The sequence below is a fragment of the Sturnus vulgaris genome, chromosome 15 (assembly GCF_052056855.1).
Source record: "Sturnus vulgaris isolate bStuVul1 chromosome 15, bStuVul1.hap1, whole genome shotgun sequence".
Lineage (NCBI taxonomy): Eukaryota > Metazoa > Chordata > Aves > Passeriformes > Sturnidae > Sturnus > Sturnus vulgaris.
This window is the reverse complement of record NC_142257.1, coordinates 8,188,479-8,206,019: the sequence shown is the minus strand read 5'-3', so window position 1 is coordinate 8,206,019 and position 17,541 is coordinate 8,188,479. Positions and strand designations below refer to the sequence as shown.

The following is a 17,541-nucleotide window of genomic DNA, read 5'->3' as shown; positions in this document are numbered from 1 at the left end:
ACGGCAGCACCGCCCCGCACCGCCCCGAGAGCGCCCTCCGCACCCCGGGCCGGCTGGCGCCGCGGAACGGGGCAGGGGCAGCGCCGAGCCGGAGAGCTCCCGGCCGGGAGCGGGACCCGCGGGCAGCGCAACGGGGCAGGGGCAGCGCCCGGCGCCGGCATCCATCCCTCCGAACGGCACCGCCGCTGCCCGGGAGTTGTCCTCCGTGCGGCCCAAAACTGCTTCAATCCCTGCAATCTACGGACCGGACAAAAGTTTTAGTGGCTGAACGTCCCCGGTGCCGAGGTCAAGCCCGCGCACAGGGCAGCGCAGGAGGAGAGGTGGTGGTGAGGAAGGAGAGGGTCCCAGGCCTCCTAAATCTCCCCACCCCCACCACAGAAAGCAGGATCTTGCTTCAGTTCCCCAGTTTATCAAAACCTTCCTGTCCTTCATGCAATCTATCAGGCCAAATACACCCTGCATAGGCAATATGGGTTCTTCTCAACTGCAGGTGCTATTTAGCCTAAAGCACGGAACTAAATTACATTTGTAATTTTTATTCCACTTGATACAAATGCAGAGTTCTACATAAATCTTTTTCCCCTCTCATTTTATTAAAAGAATTTTTCAGTTGTATTCTGCACCAGTGAGGCCTTAGAGGCTAATTGTGTCAGAGACAAGAAACATTTGCCTTCTTCATTACTCATCCATTCACAAAATGTTCCTGCACAAAAGGAAGACGTAAGTAGAAATATCAAGAGATTTCTCTTGGAAGATGCCATTTAATTTCTTTTGTAAATAAAATAACCTCACTCTTGTATGTTTCTCCTCAAGCCATGTCCTCAGCCGAAGTTTCATACATCTTTTTAAAACCTATCAGCAACGATGATTGAACAGATGCTATTGTACCGTCCACAGGAGAGTTTCAAAAGCTTGTTGAGAATCTTAACTACTCATCACCCTAATTCTTCATATAATAAAACTTAACACACATGAAACTTAAAGGACTTTATCAAAGACGCATGGGGATTGAGAGTCCTGCTATTTAAATACCGTTTGGCAGCCTACCCATAAACAGAAGACACACAGATAAAGCCATGAAGTCACACCTCACACAGAATTCAGGAAAAATTCCTTCATTTTCCCTAGAGAATCCTGTTAAACTATCGGTTTAAAATGCCCAGTTCCTCAAGTACTTTCCCCATGCCCAGTCTTACACTGTTGATGTGCAGAATTGAAAACTGCAAGACATAAGCCCAAACCAGACAAAAAGGAACTATATAAAAATAGTAGAATTTACCTTGGAAATGAGGGCTAGAGCTTGTTTCCACTGAGTAAATCCCTCAGTAATCATAAAAAGTCCAGATACAAGAGCAAGTCCTGAAACCATGCAAAGTGCCTGTCTATTTTAATTATCACAAAGTTTTTCAATAACAAAATATTAGGTTTTCACCTTAAAAATTTACATCTCACTCCAGTCAACCTGGGAGCTAAGCACCTAAACTAAACCAGACCAGTTAATACCTTCTTATATGTTTTGCCCCACAGGCTTGTATACCACTGGATTCTACAAATCCTGAAAGGTACAGTGAAAGACAAGAGCAAACCAGTGAATAGTCCTTGCTGGAAAGGGACAAAAGCATGTTCCAGTAATCAGAAATTATCTTTACAGCAGCCTTGCAAAATACTCATGGACTTGGTAACAACCCCAAGACAAAAACTTCTTGTTTGTTTTTAAGTGCAAAGACTGGTATCTTGAAAAAGCATTCAGCCAAAAGGAATTAGTGACACCTGATGGGTGGAATTTTTCCAGCCTCTTTCAAAAATTCCTAGTCTCAAGTAGTCGAAAATTACTCCTACATCTAATCTACCTTCGATCACTGACAACCATATAACCATAATTCTCAGAGTAGAAAGGTCCCCAAAACACTTGGTCCAGCCAGTCCCACCATCCCTCAGCCCACCAAAACCTTTCCAGATTCCTGTGACAGTCTTCAGATTTACAGCAAAAGACCAAACCCCCCCCAGTCTAAGGAGCCACAGGAAGATGGGAGAGAAATGCATTGCCAGTGTCTCCATAGCAGCAAGGAATTTCTTCAATAAAAGTGGCATGAAGGGAGGGAATAAAAATAATCCCTACCAGTCTGATCCAAAACTCTCTCCTGGCCCAAAATCCAGCAGCTGGTTTAATGCTGAGGTTATAAGGAAAGGACACCGAGAGCTTAGGAGAATTTAATTCTGTGAAGAGCCCAAATACAATCAGAAAACACCTTGTCAATCTCCACAGCCTCTGCAGAAGCCTGAAAGGTCACTTCACCTTCCAAAATCCCAGCAGAAAGCAAATGTCATCAAATTGGGAAAAATCCTTCCTAGCTCTGCAAGGCAAACTACAAGAGTCCTGAATCATTGGATCATCCAGCCTGAATACAGTGCAAACAACAATGCAGGAACACTTCACTCCCCTGTACATACCTGTTTCCAGGTATATACCAACATTCAGGCTCCAGAGATCCATATCATTAGCAATTTCCTATCTTTAACAGCTCTCCTGCTTAGTTGCATAATCCCTTCCATGAAATTATTAACCAACTTTCTTTAAAAATCTATGGTTTCAGCATTGAAGAGCTGGGAAAGGTGTAAATAAAACAATGCATTCACAGAAGCTTCTAAAGCTGCATCTTCACAGCCTAAATTATTTTTCATTCTGCTTTTTCTAGAGATATAGATATTTAGATGAATATTTGTGTTGATATATAAACATGTTTGTTTTTATTAGTGCATATATTAAGTATATATATATATTTATCTTTGAGTGACCAAACTGATCTCACCCTGAAGCTGGTCCTGCTTTGAGGAACCAGATAATGTCCAGGAGTCCCTTCCAAATAAACTTATTTTGTCATCCTAATTAAGTAGATACTCATTTAGATAGATCTGTATTTAGACCGTGTTTTCTTGGAAAAGGTTCACTAAGGATATTAATCTAAGAAAAGCAATAGATAAGGTATCTGCTGGAATAGCTGCCTTGGTAGCTCCAAGGCTAATTGCAGTCACTTGGAGGTGGTACTCAGGTACCCAGGGACCTGGAGATCTGCCTCAGCAGAGAAGTCCCGAGGATAATCTGCTGCCCAGCCACTGCTAGAATTCGGTAACCAAACCAAATCAGCAGCTAAAATTTACGTACTACAGCAGCTCACAGGAATCCAAGTTCCCGCAAGGCTCAAAAGGATGCTCTGGGAGCCCTCCTAGGTAAGGACCTTTCAGAGCTGGAATCAGGGCTGTTCTGGCAGCTGAAGCAGTAAGAGACTCCCACCGGAGCACTGTTTTCCAAAGCATGTGAATCGTAGAGCAGGGGCTGGAGCCCCCACCCGGCAGTCCCCCCGGGATGTGCTTTCCGAGAGGAGATGCTGCAGGAGCCACCGGCATCTCCAGCGGCGCTCCGGGCTGTTGCCCTCTGCTGGCACACATCCCACTCCGTGCTCCTGCCTGTGCAGGCCAGCACAATCCAGCCTTAGAACATTGTCTTCCTTCAGTCTTTTGTATAAATCACAATTCCTATAAATAGTGGGTTTATTCCAACAATTTCATAATAACTTTACCACCTTTAGGGCAATGACCCCTGACCATCTTCACCCCCAGCTGTGGTTTCTGGGGCATCAGCCACTCCCCTGCTCACCCTACACAGCTGAAAATGCTCTTCCTGCTGCCCTCCTGGCTCGCTCCTGGAGCATGAGCCACGGATGTCACCCACAGTCACCTATGTCAGAGGCAGACATTTTCTGCCCTGCAGTCATATTACATATTTATCAGATATTTGCAGGAAGATTTTCAGATGGATTTTATTGTTTAGAATTTAGTGCTCAAAATGAAAAAAAAAAAAGTCAGGAAGAAAGCTGTAAAAATAACTCTTGTGGGCACTGGAACAAAGGCAAAGGCCGGTATTCAGTTGCCTAAATGCTATCAAGTCTCTCTGCCTCCTTAGAGTCTGCACCTACTGAGTGTACAGTTCTTGCTACAGGCTCAGGAAAAGATTGAACTTGAGAAAAAGTTTAGGCTATGGACCAAAAAGTGGGATTTTTTTAAACCAAATTTTTTCTAATAAAATCTAATTTTAATGTGATTCTTCATCTTTAAAATACAACCCTTAATGCTTCCTTATTACCTCCTGTAATAAGGGAAAATTATCCATATGCTTCATAAAGATGTATGGCTTAATTAATATTTGTATACTATAACTTAGAGAGAACAGCATAAACAAAGCTATTCCCATCCAGGATCTCCACACCATAACCCAAGCGTCTTGTTACTGTTTTTCCCTGTACACTCATTGTCTTGCTCTCTTGGAAATTTTTAAACATTTCATTTATTGCTCTTTGCAAAAGCCAAGAAACACAGTCCACCACCCTCATATTGTAACATGTGCTGCAATATCAACACAAATGAGTGAATCCCACAGATCCCATACACATCAATTTAGACAGGATTGTTTCTGCAGGCACATTATTTTACCAGAACAGAAAAACCTGTCTCAGGCAGCATATCTTCCTCACAGGTAACAGAATGGCCTTCATTATCTTGCCTGGTATTTTCTGGGCAAACCTCTTTTATCCTGTTCAATATCCCAATGCTTATTCAGAGTGGGAACTGTATGTCAGGGGCTTGGCTCAGGTTTCTGTTCACTTACTCGACTTTTGTGGTGCACTTTTCAGGGCTCAGCTTTCACATCGTCTCATTCACACAGAAGTGCACCCTGTGAAAGAAAAAAAAAAACATACTTTAAAAACTTGCAACACTTTTGGCATAGAGCAGCTCCAGCAATAAAAAAAAAGCCCAGCTCTTCCTTTCGAAGGTGATGTTTCTCAACTCCCTCTCATCTGACTCCCCAATACATTAAAAACAAGAGCTCCCTGTTGCCACCACCTACACACAAAGCCATTGTAACATTTCCAAAACACACGTGATGCTGATTCATCGCCAAGCTCACACCTCGAAGATTTAAAAGCAAAACTGATATGACACAGAGGAAGTTAAGATTTTTTTTCTGAGCACAGAACTGGTCCTGGGTGAGTAAAACAAAATTCCCATAACATCTAAATGATGTCATTTGAGAATAAAAAATTGCCTGCAGTTAAGACTACTGAAAGTAATGGACAGATGGGCCCAGAGGAAAAAAGGCACACTGACTGCAATGGCTGGAGCTCCATGTGCTCCTGGGATTTATCTTTTTCAGGAGGAAACACCTCCATGAAAGTAGATAGAAAGCCAGCACTACTGTTGCAGAATGCAGTTGGCTGACCACCCTATGCAAGAGGCACTAGCAATGACAACTCCAAACACCTGCAGTCCAGTAGTGATCTTGGGGGAGAAGTCCTGAACTTGCAATCAGGACTCAAAGGAGCCCTTTCCAATAAATGGAGCATCATTATAACAGCAGTGGTGGCAAGAAAACAAACGAGTCCAAATGAAATCTCACAGTGAAGGACTTTGGCTGAATTTGTTACCAGTAAACTTAAAATATTACTAAAACCTGAAGAAGTACTAAATAAACACAAGGAGAGAATTGGGAATTTAGCATCAGGAATTTTTCACACTGCTGTGACCCAGCCCAAGAAGAGCCCGAAACCAGAGGACATCCCTTCTAAGGAGGGAGGGGATCTGGAGGATGAAATTGGAGTAAACCATTTCAAAACACAGCTGACAGCGCTGTGCTTGTCTCCAATAACAAGGTAAACACAGCCTCCTCCAAGGGTGAAAGGGTTCTGTGGAAGCAAATTTTCTTACAAAAGAGGGAAAGTCCATTGTAAAGCCACAGAAAGCATGACAGAAGAGACTGAGCTGGTATTCATCTTTTGTATTGACTAGATTACAGACTAACAACATGTTTTCAGATGTGTGGCTTTGCACATTTTTAAATTCAAAGAGCATTCCCAGGAGAAGAGGGCTTCTGTGAAACAAACCAGTTGGCACTTCCATGGTACAAAGTAGCATTTGAACAAATTATATACTTTCAGATTCGTCAGCTCATTTTGCTTCTAAGGAATTTTTCTGCAATGTTAATCAGTGATTGGTACTTTGATGGTGGTGAGCAAATGTGCATCTTGACACATTTCCAGCCAAAAATGTAATTCCCTTCTAAATTGGCATAGATTCCTCACTGCATTACTCATGAAAAGAGGTATTTATAGTAGTTTGATGAATATAATATGCACATAAATTGTACACAGCTCAACATAGCCCATTTTCTTTTTATAAAAAAAGAAGAGCTATTCTTTCAAATCCGTGTATTTTCCATCTGCGGAAGCATTTAGGAATGAAACCGTAAGCATCATGCTAAGAGGGTTAATATCCAGATGCCTCAGACAGATGGCATTATTAGTCTGCCTGGGCTTGACATCTAGTTTTCCAAGTTAAGGAGCTTTTGGCTCTTTGGATGGCTGACAATCTGAGAATAGCCGGTGCTCTAAGCCTGATATTTACTGTAACAGCAACAGGCAACATTGCAGCTTTGCCTATAAGACTTTCAGCAAAAAAAAGTTACACCAAGATTAACCACACTCAACATGTTCTTTGAAAAAATGCTGTTTCAGTTTTAGGTTAGGACTCCTACTGGCAAAGGCTGAACCACAGACAGAGAACAGTACTTGAATTTTGGTTCTAAGCTGGCTGTTTTTTCTTTTGCTACAGCCTAGACCCGAACTGTACCATCTTTTTAACTGTTCAATCTATTCAGCAGGTAGAACTACAGGAAAAATCTGAAGAATGTCTCTCTTCTGCAGTGCACTACAGCTATACAGCTGCTGTTCTTTCAGTGTTCCCACTACCTATTTTCCCAGAGAGATGCTTCTAAGGGGAATATAGAGTTTATAGGATTAAAACACTGAGAGCCATATGAGCAAGAGGTAGCAGTTCAAAAGTGACTATTTCCACCCATTTATATATAATAGAAATTGGTGAGAGTTCTGGGAGCAGAGAAGGTAAAAATTAGTAGGATTTGTCAAAGTGAACAGCAACAAGAAAAACACCCAACTCCATCAGCCCCTTTACAAGTCCTAGGATAGAGGTAAATAATACAAAATTCCCAGGAAAATATACATAGCAGGAAGACTTTCATCTTGTAATGAGAAATACACATCTGACACTCATCAACAGTAATGCTTACATTACAGCACAAGTAAATACTCATTAAAAGTAAGCGGCAGTAGAGGTAACGTCTGTGTGTGCACATAAATGCACATACCAAAAATAACAGAGCAGTAATGCTTCAACGGGAGACCTAAAAAATGCCCATCCACAAAAGCAAATAGTGCTTGTTCAGGCTAGCTCAGTACTCCTTGTGGTGTGCTGCATTGTGAAATACATTTTCAAGTGAAGCAGGGATACAACTGTTTTATTCATTAAGAAATACAAAAATAACAGGCAGAAAACTTATCTTTAAGGGACATACATACCAGATCACAGAATCAGTTATGCAAAACATGTTAAATAACCCATTGTTTTGTAAACTGTGCCTCTGGCTAGTGTGAAAGACTGAAAATTGGGTGTTACACTTTTAATCACCTAACATTAATCCAAGGTATTACCCATACAGAGTTTGAAAAACCACTGAAAATTGCCTTCTTCCAAATAGCTCATAAAGTAAAAGGTCTGTAACAATGTAAATGACATAAATGTGGTATAAAGTGTTGATTACATAATAAACACTAACCCATAGTAGCTACAACAGGTCAAACAATTCTAATGTAAAGGTTTGGATAAATTGCTGTCTATCAGAAACCCAACCCTCTCACAGACTATAGGAGCAAAATCCCGTTCTCGCAAAACGCACCATGTTTTGTTCACTGTGTGCACATCAGAGGAGTGTCCTTCAGGCTATTTTTTAGGGATTAATTAACAATATAATGACTTAAGACAAACTTTTTCATTTTCGATTAAACATTCTGAGGTATGCAGAGAAAGGAAACTGCTCTCTTTTCATACTTGAATAGGAGGTTGAGGTCCTTAGCATCACTCCAGCTCACACCCTTTTAGGCAGCAGTGGCAATGCCATGTTGGGACAGCAGTATCAGCTGGCAGGGCAGGGTAATAAACCAGTTTTCTGACGTACACCATCCAATTAGACTTTCCAATGCTAAATGAAAGCAAAATTTGCTTTACAGGAATCTCAGTTGCAGGTTGAGGGGAGGAGGACACCATAAAGCATTTGAGAACTTTAAATTTTTAGCCATTTTAAGTATTTCTGCTTCACAGGTCGTTAAGTCCATATGTGCAAAGTATCTGGTAGAGTTCAGGCACACCTCCTGTCAGCTGTGCACACCCTCACCTCCCCACAGGGCTGAGCTCTTGGGAGCAGGATGGGGCTGCCAGAGCCAGTACTGGAGCCTGGACTGCAGCTATTGTAACATTCAACACAAACCAAAAAGCTTGCCCAGTTCTGGAGGGTAAGGATTGTCCACCCAATTACACTACAGAAGCCTGCAGGACAAGATACAGCTTTTACTTTGCAAGTGTCTCACACTATCAGTGACCCACAGAGATTTATTGCCATCGAAGCTGTCCGAGGTGTTACCACTGCTCTAAACCACCTTTTCAGCACCTCGTGTTAAAACAAACACGTGGGAGGTACTTCCACAGACTTGTGCAAGTATCATTGCACTACATTTACAGGTGTTTAGCATGTTTCTTTTTAATGCAGTAGTAGTCAGTATTATAAAAATGTAAGTTAGGCTAGTTTTAGTAGCCAACTAAAATTTACAAGCACAAATTATACTTTAGAGTAGGACGAACACCCATTACTATTAAAAACTGTATGTACATCACAACACACTGAGTTCAGTAACACTGTAGTCTGAAAAGTTTGAAAAGTTTGGGTTTGGGAATTCCATTTTGGTCATGCAGATTACAAAAATAAAACATCTGTGTTTTAAGAGAACTACCACATTTTTACTTTATTAAATGCTGAAAGCAAACTAATTGCTCTTATTTTCTATTTCTCACAGGTGACACCAACACAATCAAACATTTGGTCCTGAACAGAAAGCCATTAACTTACTGAGATAATTTCAGACTAGGAACTTCAGAACTCAACTACAAATCGAGGAATAGCAAAGTAAAGTTACTTTATTTCTATCTTCATGCCCTTCCTAAAGCAACTGTGAAGTCACAAACTTATTTACATGCCAGCTATACACCTTATTTCAGCTCAGTTCTTCCTATGCACCTCTATGCAGACAAATCCACCCAGGGCTCAGAAAATCATTAAATACTTTCAAACACATAAGCAAAGCTTTATCAACAAATCTCCTATTACTAGGAACTGTACTAGGAACAGGTTTATATTCCAAGAGTCTTGAAGTCACCGTCTCTTTAGTGCCAGCCAATACAGATCTGCACTTTCCTATATTCCACAGTACACCCTGGCATTGCTACCCCTTCCCCGACCTGTGCTTAAAGGACTCTTTCCAATGTCACCTGCTCTTGCTCCCAAGAGACCAGGGGTCAGAGGAGAGCACCTACTCAAGCCACCACAGAACATGATTAAACAGGTGACAATCTTTTGAGGGCAACACTAGGCAGCCTACTCCCTAATCCATGTGCGATTTTTGGGATCAGGTCTTTGTTCTACCAGATATTAGTCCTACAAGGACTATTGCATACAGGTAAACAGCACATTTCAGCATAACAGTTCCCAAATTGTCAGATATGACAGACAAAGTCACTCTTTTAAAAACCTACTTGTTTCTAATATCAACATAGTCTAGTTCATATTCTAGTATCAACAACACATAACATGAAAACACCATAAAGATATAGTTCCCGCACAAACTTTTAGCTTCCTAAATCAAATGACAAGACACATCACAAAAGTGAATTTAACCATTTCTCTGCAAGCTCCTTAATAAGGTTAAGGCAACTCACCACTGCAAGGGACTAAATCATACCCTCAAACTAACACACAGCCTAGAACTCTGCTGCTCATTTCAGCTAAAAACAGGAAAACTGTGCTTCAAATGAAGTTCAAGGATGACTCTCCAACATGGCTGTAAAGTGCAAAGGTATGCAAAGGGAAAAGACTTCAAGCCCAGTGAGCTGAAATAAAACCACCTGAAGCTGTGCACAGACAAGAGCTGGCATTTGCAGTGTTTTTACAAACTCAAACTCTGAAACTTGACTTACAACAATGTTTGAGATGCTGGTGCACAACAGTGACTAACAGGCTTTTGAGATAGACGGATTACAATATAATTGCAAACAGCAAGTTATTTGGAACCTATTTATAAATGCATAGCTAAGCCAAAGACAACCAGTCTCTCCATAGGAGCCGTAAATGACCACAATCAGGAAACTCAGCTTAGTTTAAATCCTGATGATACCAAGAGGTTGTCGTGTTTAAGCTCACAAAGGCAATTAAGGTGATGCAGTTTCACTTCTAATAGCAACAAAGCTCATTTCAATTTAAATCATCCAGTTAGATTGATAACAAATAGTAACAATACCTTGAAACTTCAGCGAAGTCCTTCAGCCCAGAAGCACCAAGCCCTACACATTTAACCTCTCACTGGAATCAGTGGGAATTATATGCCTAATATCTTGCATATCTGGAGGAAAGCAAAAATCAGCTTTTATGATGCAGTCTCATGAAACATCAGCATTCCAAGAGCTTAGAAACCTGAAGTCAAAATAACTTCGTGCTTTTTAAATGCATGCCCCACATCATATATACTCTCACTCAAGCATATAAGGAATTCAAATCTTTTATTTGATATCCATAAACCCATAAACGTTGCTATTCTATATTTCTATGCAGGAAGGCAGTTTTCCCCTAAAACATTATGCTTTTTTTAATAAACAACAAACTTTAATTCTATTGCGTCAAAGGGCTACAAATATACATTTTTTTAACCAAGCAGACTACACAGATATCTTTGCTTTACAACTGGCACCTACGTTACTCGTACACTTGCTGGCTCACTTCTCAGAGCTCTTTGCCCACAGTTTAGATCACCACTTTCTGAAATATGGGCAACTGCAATTATTATTTTTTAAATTACATGCTGAGGCAGGTATTGCAAATCCGTTCCTTTCCCCCCTCCCCACCCAATCAGTAGTCAGGGACCCCATCTTGATTCAAATACAGATGTCACTGCATTCTACACCAGCCATCTAGTGGCATAAAATAACTTTCCAAAGTCTGGTACAATTGTTAGCAAGCCAGTTTTACTCCTGTTTTAAGGAAGCCCACAGCACGAGGCTGCCATCCTGATAGCAGATTGAGTTGTGAGAGCTCTCAGGGAACTTTAAGGAAGGACAATAGTTCCGAGTGAAATCTGTTAACCCAGGGCTAGGAAAACAAGTATGCCTTTAATAGAAGGGAAAAATATCGACCCTTTCCTGGAAGGAATCACACACAGACAAACCAAGGACTTGAAAACTAAGCAATAAGAAATTCTGAACATTTTATATGAATGAAGCACATGCTTAACACAAACTATTTCTTCAAAACTACACAGTACATACGTTGATGGAAAAGTCTTATAGAAAAAATTGACCAACCATGTCAGCACGCCAAGCTGCCTAATACAAGATGGTGGATGCACACAAACTGCCAAAGTGAGAACGAGTATTTAAAAAACAGACCACATCCACGGATTAGTACTTCAAAAATCTCTCTGTCGAGTGTTTGAAAGCCACTAGCAAAAAAGTCAGTTAGGACCTTTACTGGCAACAAAATATTTACTACTCTAAGTACACAGAGATTTTAAAGCAGAGGAACACTTGCTTCAAACCTAGAAAAGCCCTAAAACCGTACGGAATTGATCCTAGGAAAAAAAATTAGACATGTAAAGGTCAATGAACACAATGATTTATTTAAAAAATAAAAAACGTAAAAACCATTTTTTTCCTCCTTTACAGAAATGTTAAAAGTCAGTCATGGGATCCGAGTAGCTTTTGTAGAAAAAAACGTAGTATCCAGGCATCGAGTCCTTACAACAAAGGAACTTCCCCCCAACCCTCCCCAGTTTTAACTCCAGATCAGCAAGACACTTCCCACCCCGCACCCCCAAAAAAAACCAAAACAAGACATTTTTCGTTGCTAGTATAAAAACGACCAAGGTCCAAGTAATAATAAAAAAATAGAGTCCATCAATGACTGTAACACAAAATATGTGTATGTGGGGCCCAGTCCATCTTCAGAGAGAAAGAAGTGGCACAGGCAGCAGAGGCGACCCTCAGGGGGCATTTAGGAGCCGCTCCCACAGCAGGGAGGCATTTAAAAGGAGGGGAGAAACCATTTAGAAGCTGCCCCGTATCGAAGGGAGGGCTCTCCAAGCCCCCCCTCAATGGGTATGGGCGCTCCAGCTCAGAAAGAGCCGCCCCCGTAGCCTCCCCCACCATAGCCTCCTCTGTACGGTCCACTGTTACTGCGGCCCCCCCAGTTGCCGCCCCCTCCTCCACCTCCTCCGCCGCTCTTCATGGGGCCGTAGGAGGACTGGTGCTGGCTGTAGCTTCCGAACCCGCCGTACCCGTTGCCGTAGTCGCCGCCCCCCCCTCCGCCTCCGTAGGAACCGCTGCCATAGGAGCCGTACCCGCCGCCTCCTCCCCCGCCGTAGCCGCCGTAGCTGTTGTAGCCGCCGCCTCCTTTGGACAGCCCGTTGTGATCCCGGTTGCCGGAGCCGCCGCCGCCCCGGCCCCTTCCTCCTCCTCTGCCTCCCCGGGAGGGCCTGGAAGAGCCACCGCCTCCCCCGCCCGCCTGGATGTCCTCCTTGGGCACGGCCTTCTTGACCTCCACTCGGTGGCCCTGGATGGGGTGGAACTTGACCACGGCCGCCTTATCGGCGGCGTCGTGGTTCTGGAAGTAGACGAAACCGAAGCCGCGCTTTTTCCCGCTCTGTTTGTCGGCGATGATCTCGGCCTTCTCCACGGGGCCGAACTGGCTGAAGTGCTGCACCAGGTCCCCTTCGCCCACATCCCCTTTGAGGCCGCCCACGAAGAGCTTCTTCACCTTCGCGTGAGCGCCGGGCTTGGCCGAGTCCTCCCGGGACACGGCCCGCTTCAGCTCCACCGCGTTCCCGTCCACCGCGTGGGGGGACGCGGCCATGGCGGCGTCCGCCTCCTCCACTGCCGAGTAGGTGACGAAGCCGAAGCATCGGGAGCGCTTGGTCTGCGGGTTGAGCACGACCACGCAGTCGGTGAGGGTGCCGTAGGCCGCGAAGTGCTCCCGCAGCCCGGCCTCCGTGGTCTGCACGTTCAGCCCGCCGATGAACAGCTTACACAGCTGCGAGTTCTCCATGCTGCCACCGGTGCCGCGCCTGGGCCTGGCGCCGAGACTCCTCCTCCTATTCGGGGGCAGCTCCGGAGGTTTTTTCCCCCCCTGCTCCGTCTTGCCGCTTCTTCCCCCTGCGAGCAACGCGACCTCACGGCTGCGGCGGCCGTCAGCGGTGGCTCCCTCGGCGCGGCCCGGCGCCTCCGCTCCGCCTCACCTGATCGGCAGCACAGTCGGGACCTCCCCGGTGCCGCCGCTCCCCCGGAAAGGCGGGCGGGGGTGGGGGCGAACACAGGCGCGCACAAAATGGCGGCAGCAGCTTCTCGGGAGCGCGGCCGGCGACTGGTGCCCACACAAAGGGGCTGCCGGGAGCCCCGCCCCCTGGGCCCACCCCCCGGGCCCTCGCAGCCAATGAGAGCGGTGCGCCGGCACCACCCGCCACTCACCCTTAGGGGGCGTGGCTTCAGCCGCGATGGACGTGTGCAGCAATCAATGAAAGGGCGCGACCTCCTCAGAAGTCCCGGGGTTCGCCGACGACGGACGCGGCGGGCAGCCAATAGAGACGCGGGACGCGTTCCGCGCGCGCCGGGCGGAGGGGCGAGACATGCTGCGCCAATGCGCCGGGCCCGCTGCCGGCAGCCAATGGGACGCCGCCTCAGGCCCGGCGTGCGCTCCCTCTCCGTTGACCCCGCCCCGCGGGGGGCGGGGCAGCGCGCGGGGGGCGGGGCGCGCGGGAGCGTTTGAAACGCGGGGACCGTTGGGCGCCCCCTGCGCGAGCCTCCAATGGCGGAGCCGCGCTCCCGCATGAGGGGGGGCTCGGGGCCTTCTGTTAGAGCCACAGCGCCTGTCAGGATCCCTAGCGAGCTTCTGGCCCAACCTCCCCGCTCCGGCACAGAGCACATGGCGCAGGATCGCGTCCAGACCGTTCTGGAATATCCCCAGGGAGGGAGACTCCACATCCAGTCTGTCCCATCCAGTCTGTACTCGTCACTGCACTGTAAAGAAGTTCGTCCTCATGTTCAGGTGAAACTGCCTGTGCATCTGTTTCTGCCGTTGTCTCGTGTTCTCGTGGTTGGCACCGTCAAGCGGAGCCTGCCCAGCCTTTGGCACCGCCGCTTCGGATACGGACATTGCCGGCGCCCAGAGATGCGGCACCGGCTGGGCACGGCCCCGGCCGGGCTCCATCTGCGCTCGCTCCGTTCACTCCTCGCCCCCCCCAGCCCGCTCCTCACTCCCCTTCTCGGGGGTTTAACCCTCCGGTCCGCCCTGTTTCTGTCTGCACCCTGCCAGCGATGACTCTTCCCTCATTTGTGTCCTCCTTTCTCTTGGTAACCCGCTCACAGGACACTGAGCGGCTGCGGCGGGTCCCGAGAAGGGCAGCGGAGCTAGGGCAGGGTCTGGAGCACAAGTGTGATGAGGAGCATCTGGGGGGCTCAGGGGGGACCTTGTGGCTCTGCAGACCTCCTGACAGGAGGGGACAGCCAGGTGGGGGTCAGGCTCTGCTCCCAGGGACAAGGGACAGGATGACAGGAACAGCCTCAAGTTGTGCCAGAGAAGGTTTAGATTGGTTATTAGGGAAGAATTCTTCACGAAAACACTGTCTAGCTCTGGCACAAACTGCCCAGGGCAGTGGTGGAATCACATCTCTGGAGGGATTTAAAGACAGCACTTGGGGGTCACGGTTCAGTGATGGCTTTGGCAGTGCTGAAGGAAGGATTAGATTCGATGATCTTGACGGGCTTTTCTAACTTAACCCATTCTGTGATCCTTTCTCACTGTTCCTGCTGCCGTTTCCTTCCCTGCTTTCCAGTCCTCTTTCCAAATTTATCACAACCTACTAACCCTTATATCTCTCCTTAGCTCTGAAAAGGAGGTATTTTCTCAGAGAAATAATTTGAGCTGTTCAAGAGTGTGCAAGTCTTGTGGAATGACGAATAGTGAGATAATTTTCCTTTGTTTTCTCTTACTTTTATAGTACATTGGACCTCATGAAGACTGCAGCATTACTTTCAACTTAAGAGAATTTTTCATTGGAAAGATCGTGGGTTTTTTGGTCTTACAGCCACTGGGGTTTATGTTAAAAATTATGCAGGAGCTAAGAATGGCTGCTGTTTTGATTAGGCACTGTCATGATGTAGTTCCAGTTTCCTGAACTGATCCTGCCTTTTCCCATGTGCCAGCTCTTATGCTTCTGCAAACACACAGCGATCCATGTAAGAGAACTGAGACAGCCATAAATAGTTTTATCATGATAAAGGACTTGGTTTTCAGCTGCCTCAGCTTTCTGAAACATTTTTTGCATGACCTGCTGGTGCTGGCAGGAGGGAGGAAGCGGAACTGCAACATCCCCCTGCTACGGATCAATTGGAAATGCTCCCTTAGAGACACAGATACAAGAGGAACACTGACTGTGCTGGAAGGTTGGTTAACCACAGCCCCACAGGAAATCCAGAGAGGCTGAACACACTTTTGTCTCACGGGCTATGATTATCAGATTATCATTAACCAGCAGCATTGATATTTGCCATACAGTAATCTGATTTTACTCAGATTGGATTTTTTTGTTGTTGTTGTAGCTAAGTCTGTAGTAAGAGTAACCTATTAAATGCTTGTGTTGGACAATCACAAGGAAAGCTGTCACAGGTTTAGATCCATTTATCTCAATGCATGAATTGACATCATCATTTTATCTAGTTTAAGAAAAGAGAATATCCCATAATACCACTGAAATTTATGGTTTTAAAATAAACAAAAATATCCTACTGTATTGAATAAAAGTCTTAACAGAGGCTGTCTGTAAGCTGCACATAAATTACAGGAAATACAAAACTATATTTTGCCTACTAGTTATTGTAAGAGCTGTATGGCCCCTCACAAGATAAATTGTGTCGCGTAGAAAATAATCCATGAGAGTTTTGTGGACCCATAGTAATTTAAAGCAAAAAGGGTGCAAAATTAAGAGGAGCTGATTATGGCCTCAACAGATAACAAAGAAAACAAAGCTTGTCTACAGCACACTTTCTCTCCCTGAAAGCAAGACAGACAAGCAGGCCAAGGAACAGATCAAAGAAAAAAAGTCACAGCTTGCATCAGGAGGAAAAGATGAGGGTCTTTAAGATATGAGTAAGTCAGTTGGAAAAATCATCCTCTGACTCAATTCAAGTGTAGCCCAAATCCTTCCTCTTCATTTGCACTTTTGACTGGTTGATTATTGAAAGGACATGGCCTTTAAGACACACGTGTCTCACAGGTGGAGATGCACAAAGGCCAAACTGCGCTTGGCCTGGTGTCCTTCTGTGCCTTTGCCAGCTGCAGGAGTGACCTCGCGCTGTTCAAAACCCCTCTCGAGTTCAGTCCCTGCCCTGGCACACACATCCATGTGCCCTGGCACATCCCACCGGGCTCTGGGATGCAGGTTTGCCAGACAACTAAACATCAGCTTCTCCTGCAGATCCCACAGATCTTCATTCCTCCCAGGTCAGCCGAGCTGCCTTAGAGACTCCAGCTGGGCCTCTCCAATTCCTGTTAGATTCGTGCCTGCTCAGGCACCCAGGCACCTGAGCTGTGCAGCAATTCACTTGTTGCACACATTCTGAGGAAGTAGGTGCCTTTGTGTGCTCTCAAAATGTGTTTTTCCCTCAAGCTCTGCGAGCCAACGAGAGATACAGGTGCTGCCCCAGTGTGAGTGCAGAACCAAAGATGAGTCTCACTGTGTGTGAGATGTAAACCAGAAACACTCCAGCAGCCACAGCAGCTTACCCACAGAATTTTAAACTGCTTTTTGCAGTAAACTAGTAAATGCACAATACCATCCTATGGATATAAAAATTCTTAGGAAAACATCATGCAAAATAAATACATGCTTTTCACTTTCTGACAAGGCAGTTGCAGCATGATATTTTTTCAAATCTGATAGCAATCTATAGAATAAAAAAAATCAGCTAAAGTTTCTGAAGTTAGGTGCTTTTTCAGATAAAAGCTCCACCTGTATCATTACCTATAAAGGAAGTGTGTTTCTCAAACCATTTGCCAAATAATGTCAATTAAATTAAATGTATTCATGGGATATTTTAATTAGTGTTTTAGGAAGAAGGAAAACCAAATCGTTGAATGCACCTTTCTAGTTATCCAGAAGAAATCATACTGCCTAGATTCCACAGGAGGGCATTGCTGCTTAAGAGATTGAAAACCAGAGACATCTGAGCAGTCCCTTTCCAACACAACTTCCTGTGCTACCATATATTCTTAGTAAAAGCTGATGCAAAATAAATTATTAAGGGATTCTTTTTATCATTTTTCTT

General features: G+C 45.0%; 1 protein-coding gene across 2 annotated transcripts; it reads right to left on the bottom strand.

Moving 5' to 3' along the window:
- Window positions 1-545: 545 nt before the first annotated feature.
- HNRNPA0 (heterogeneous nuclear ribonucleoprotein A0) lies at window positions 546-13,590 on the bottom strand. Of its 2 annotated transcripts, XM_088173685.1 has the most exons (2): window positions 12,501-13,590; window positions 546-4,729 (listed from the first exon to the last, which is right to left on the bottom strand). In XM_088173685.1, exons 1-2 carry the CDS (start codon window positions 13,265-13,267, stop codon window positions 4,699-4,701), a joined length of 798 nt encoding a protein of 265 aa, XP_088029811.1. In that variant the 5' UTR covers window positions 13,268-13,590; the 3' UTR covers window positions 546-4,698. The 2 variants fall into 2 exon arrangements, with proteins under 2 accessions (XP_088029811.1, XP_014738932.1); XM_014883446.2 differs by lacking the exon at window positions 546-4,729 and having other exon boundaries at window positions 11,818-13,588.
- Between the last annotated feature and the right edge of the window lie 3,951 nt (window positions 13,591-17,541).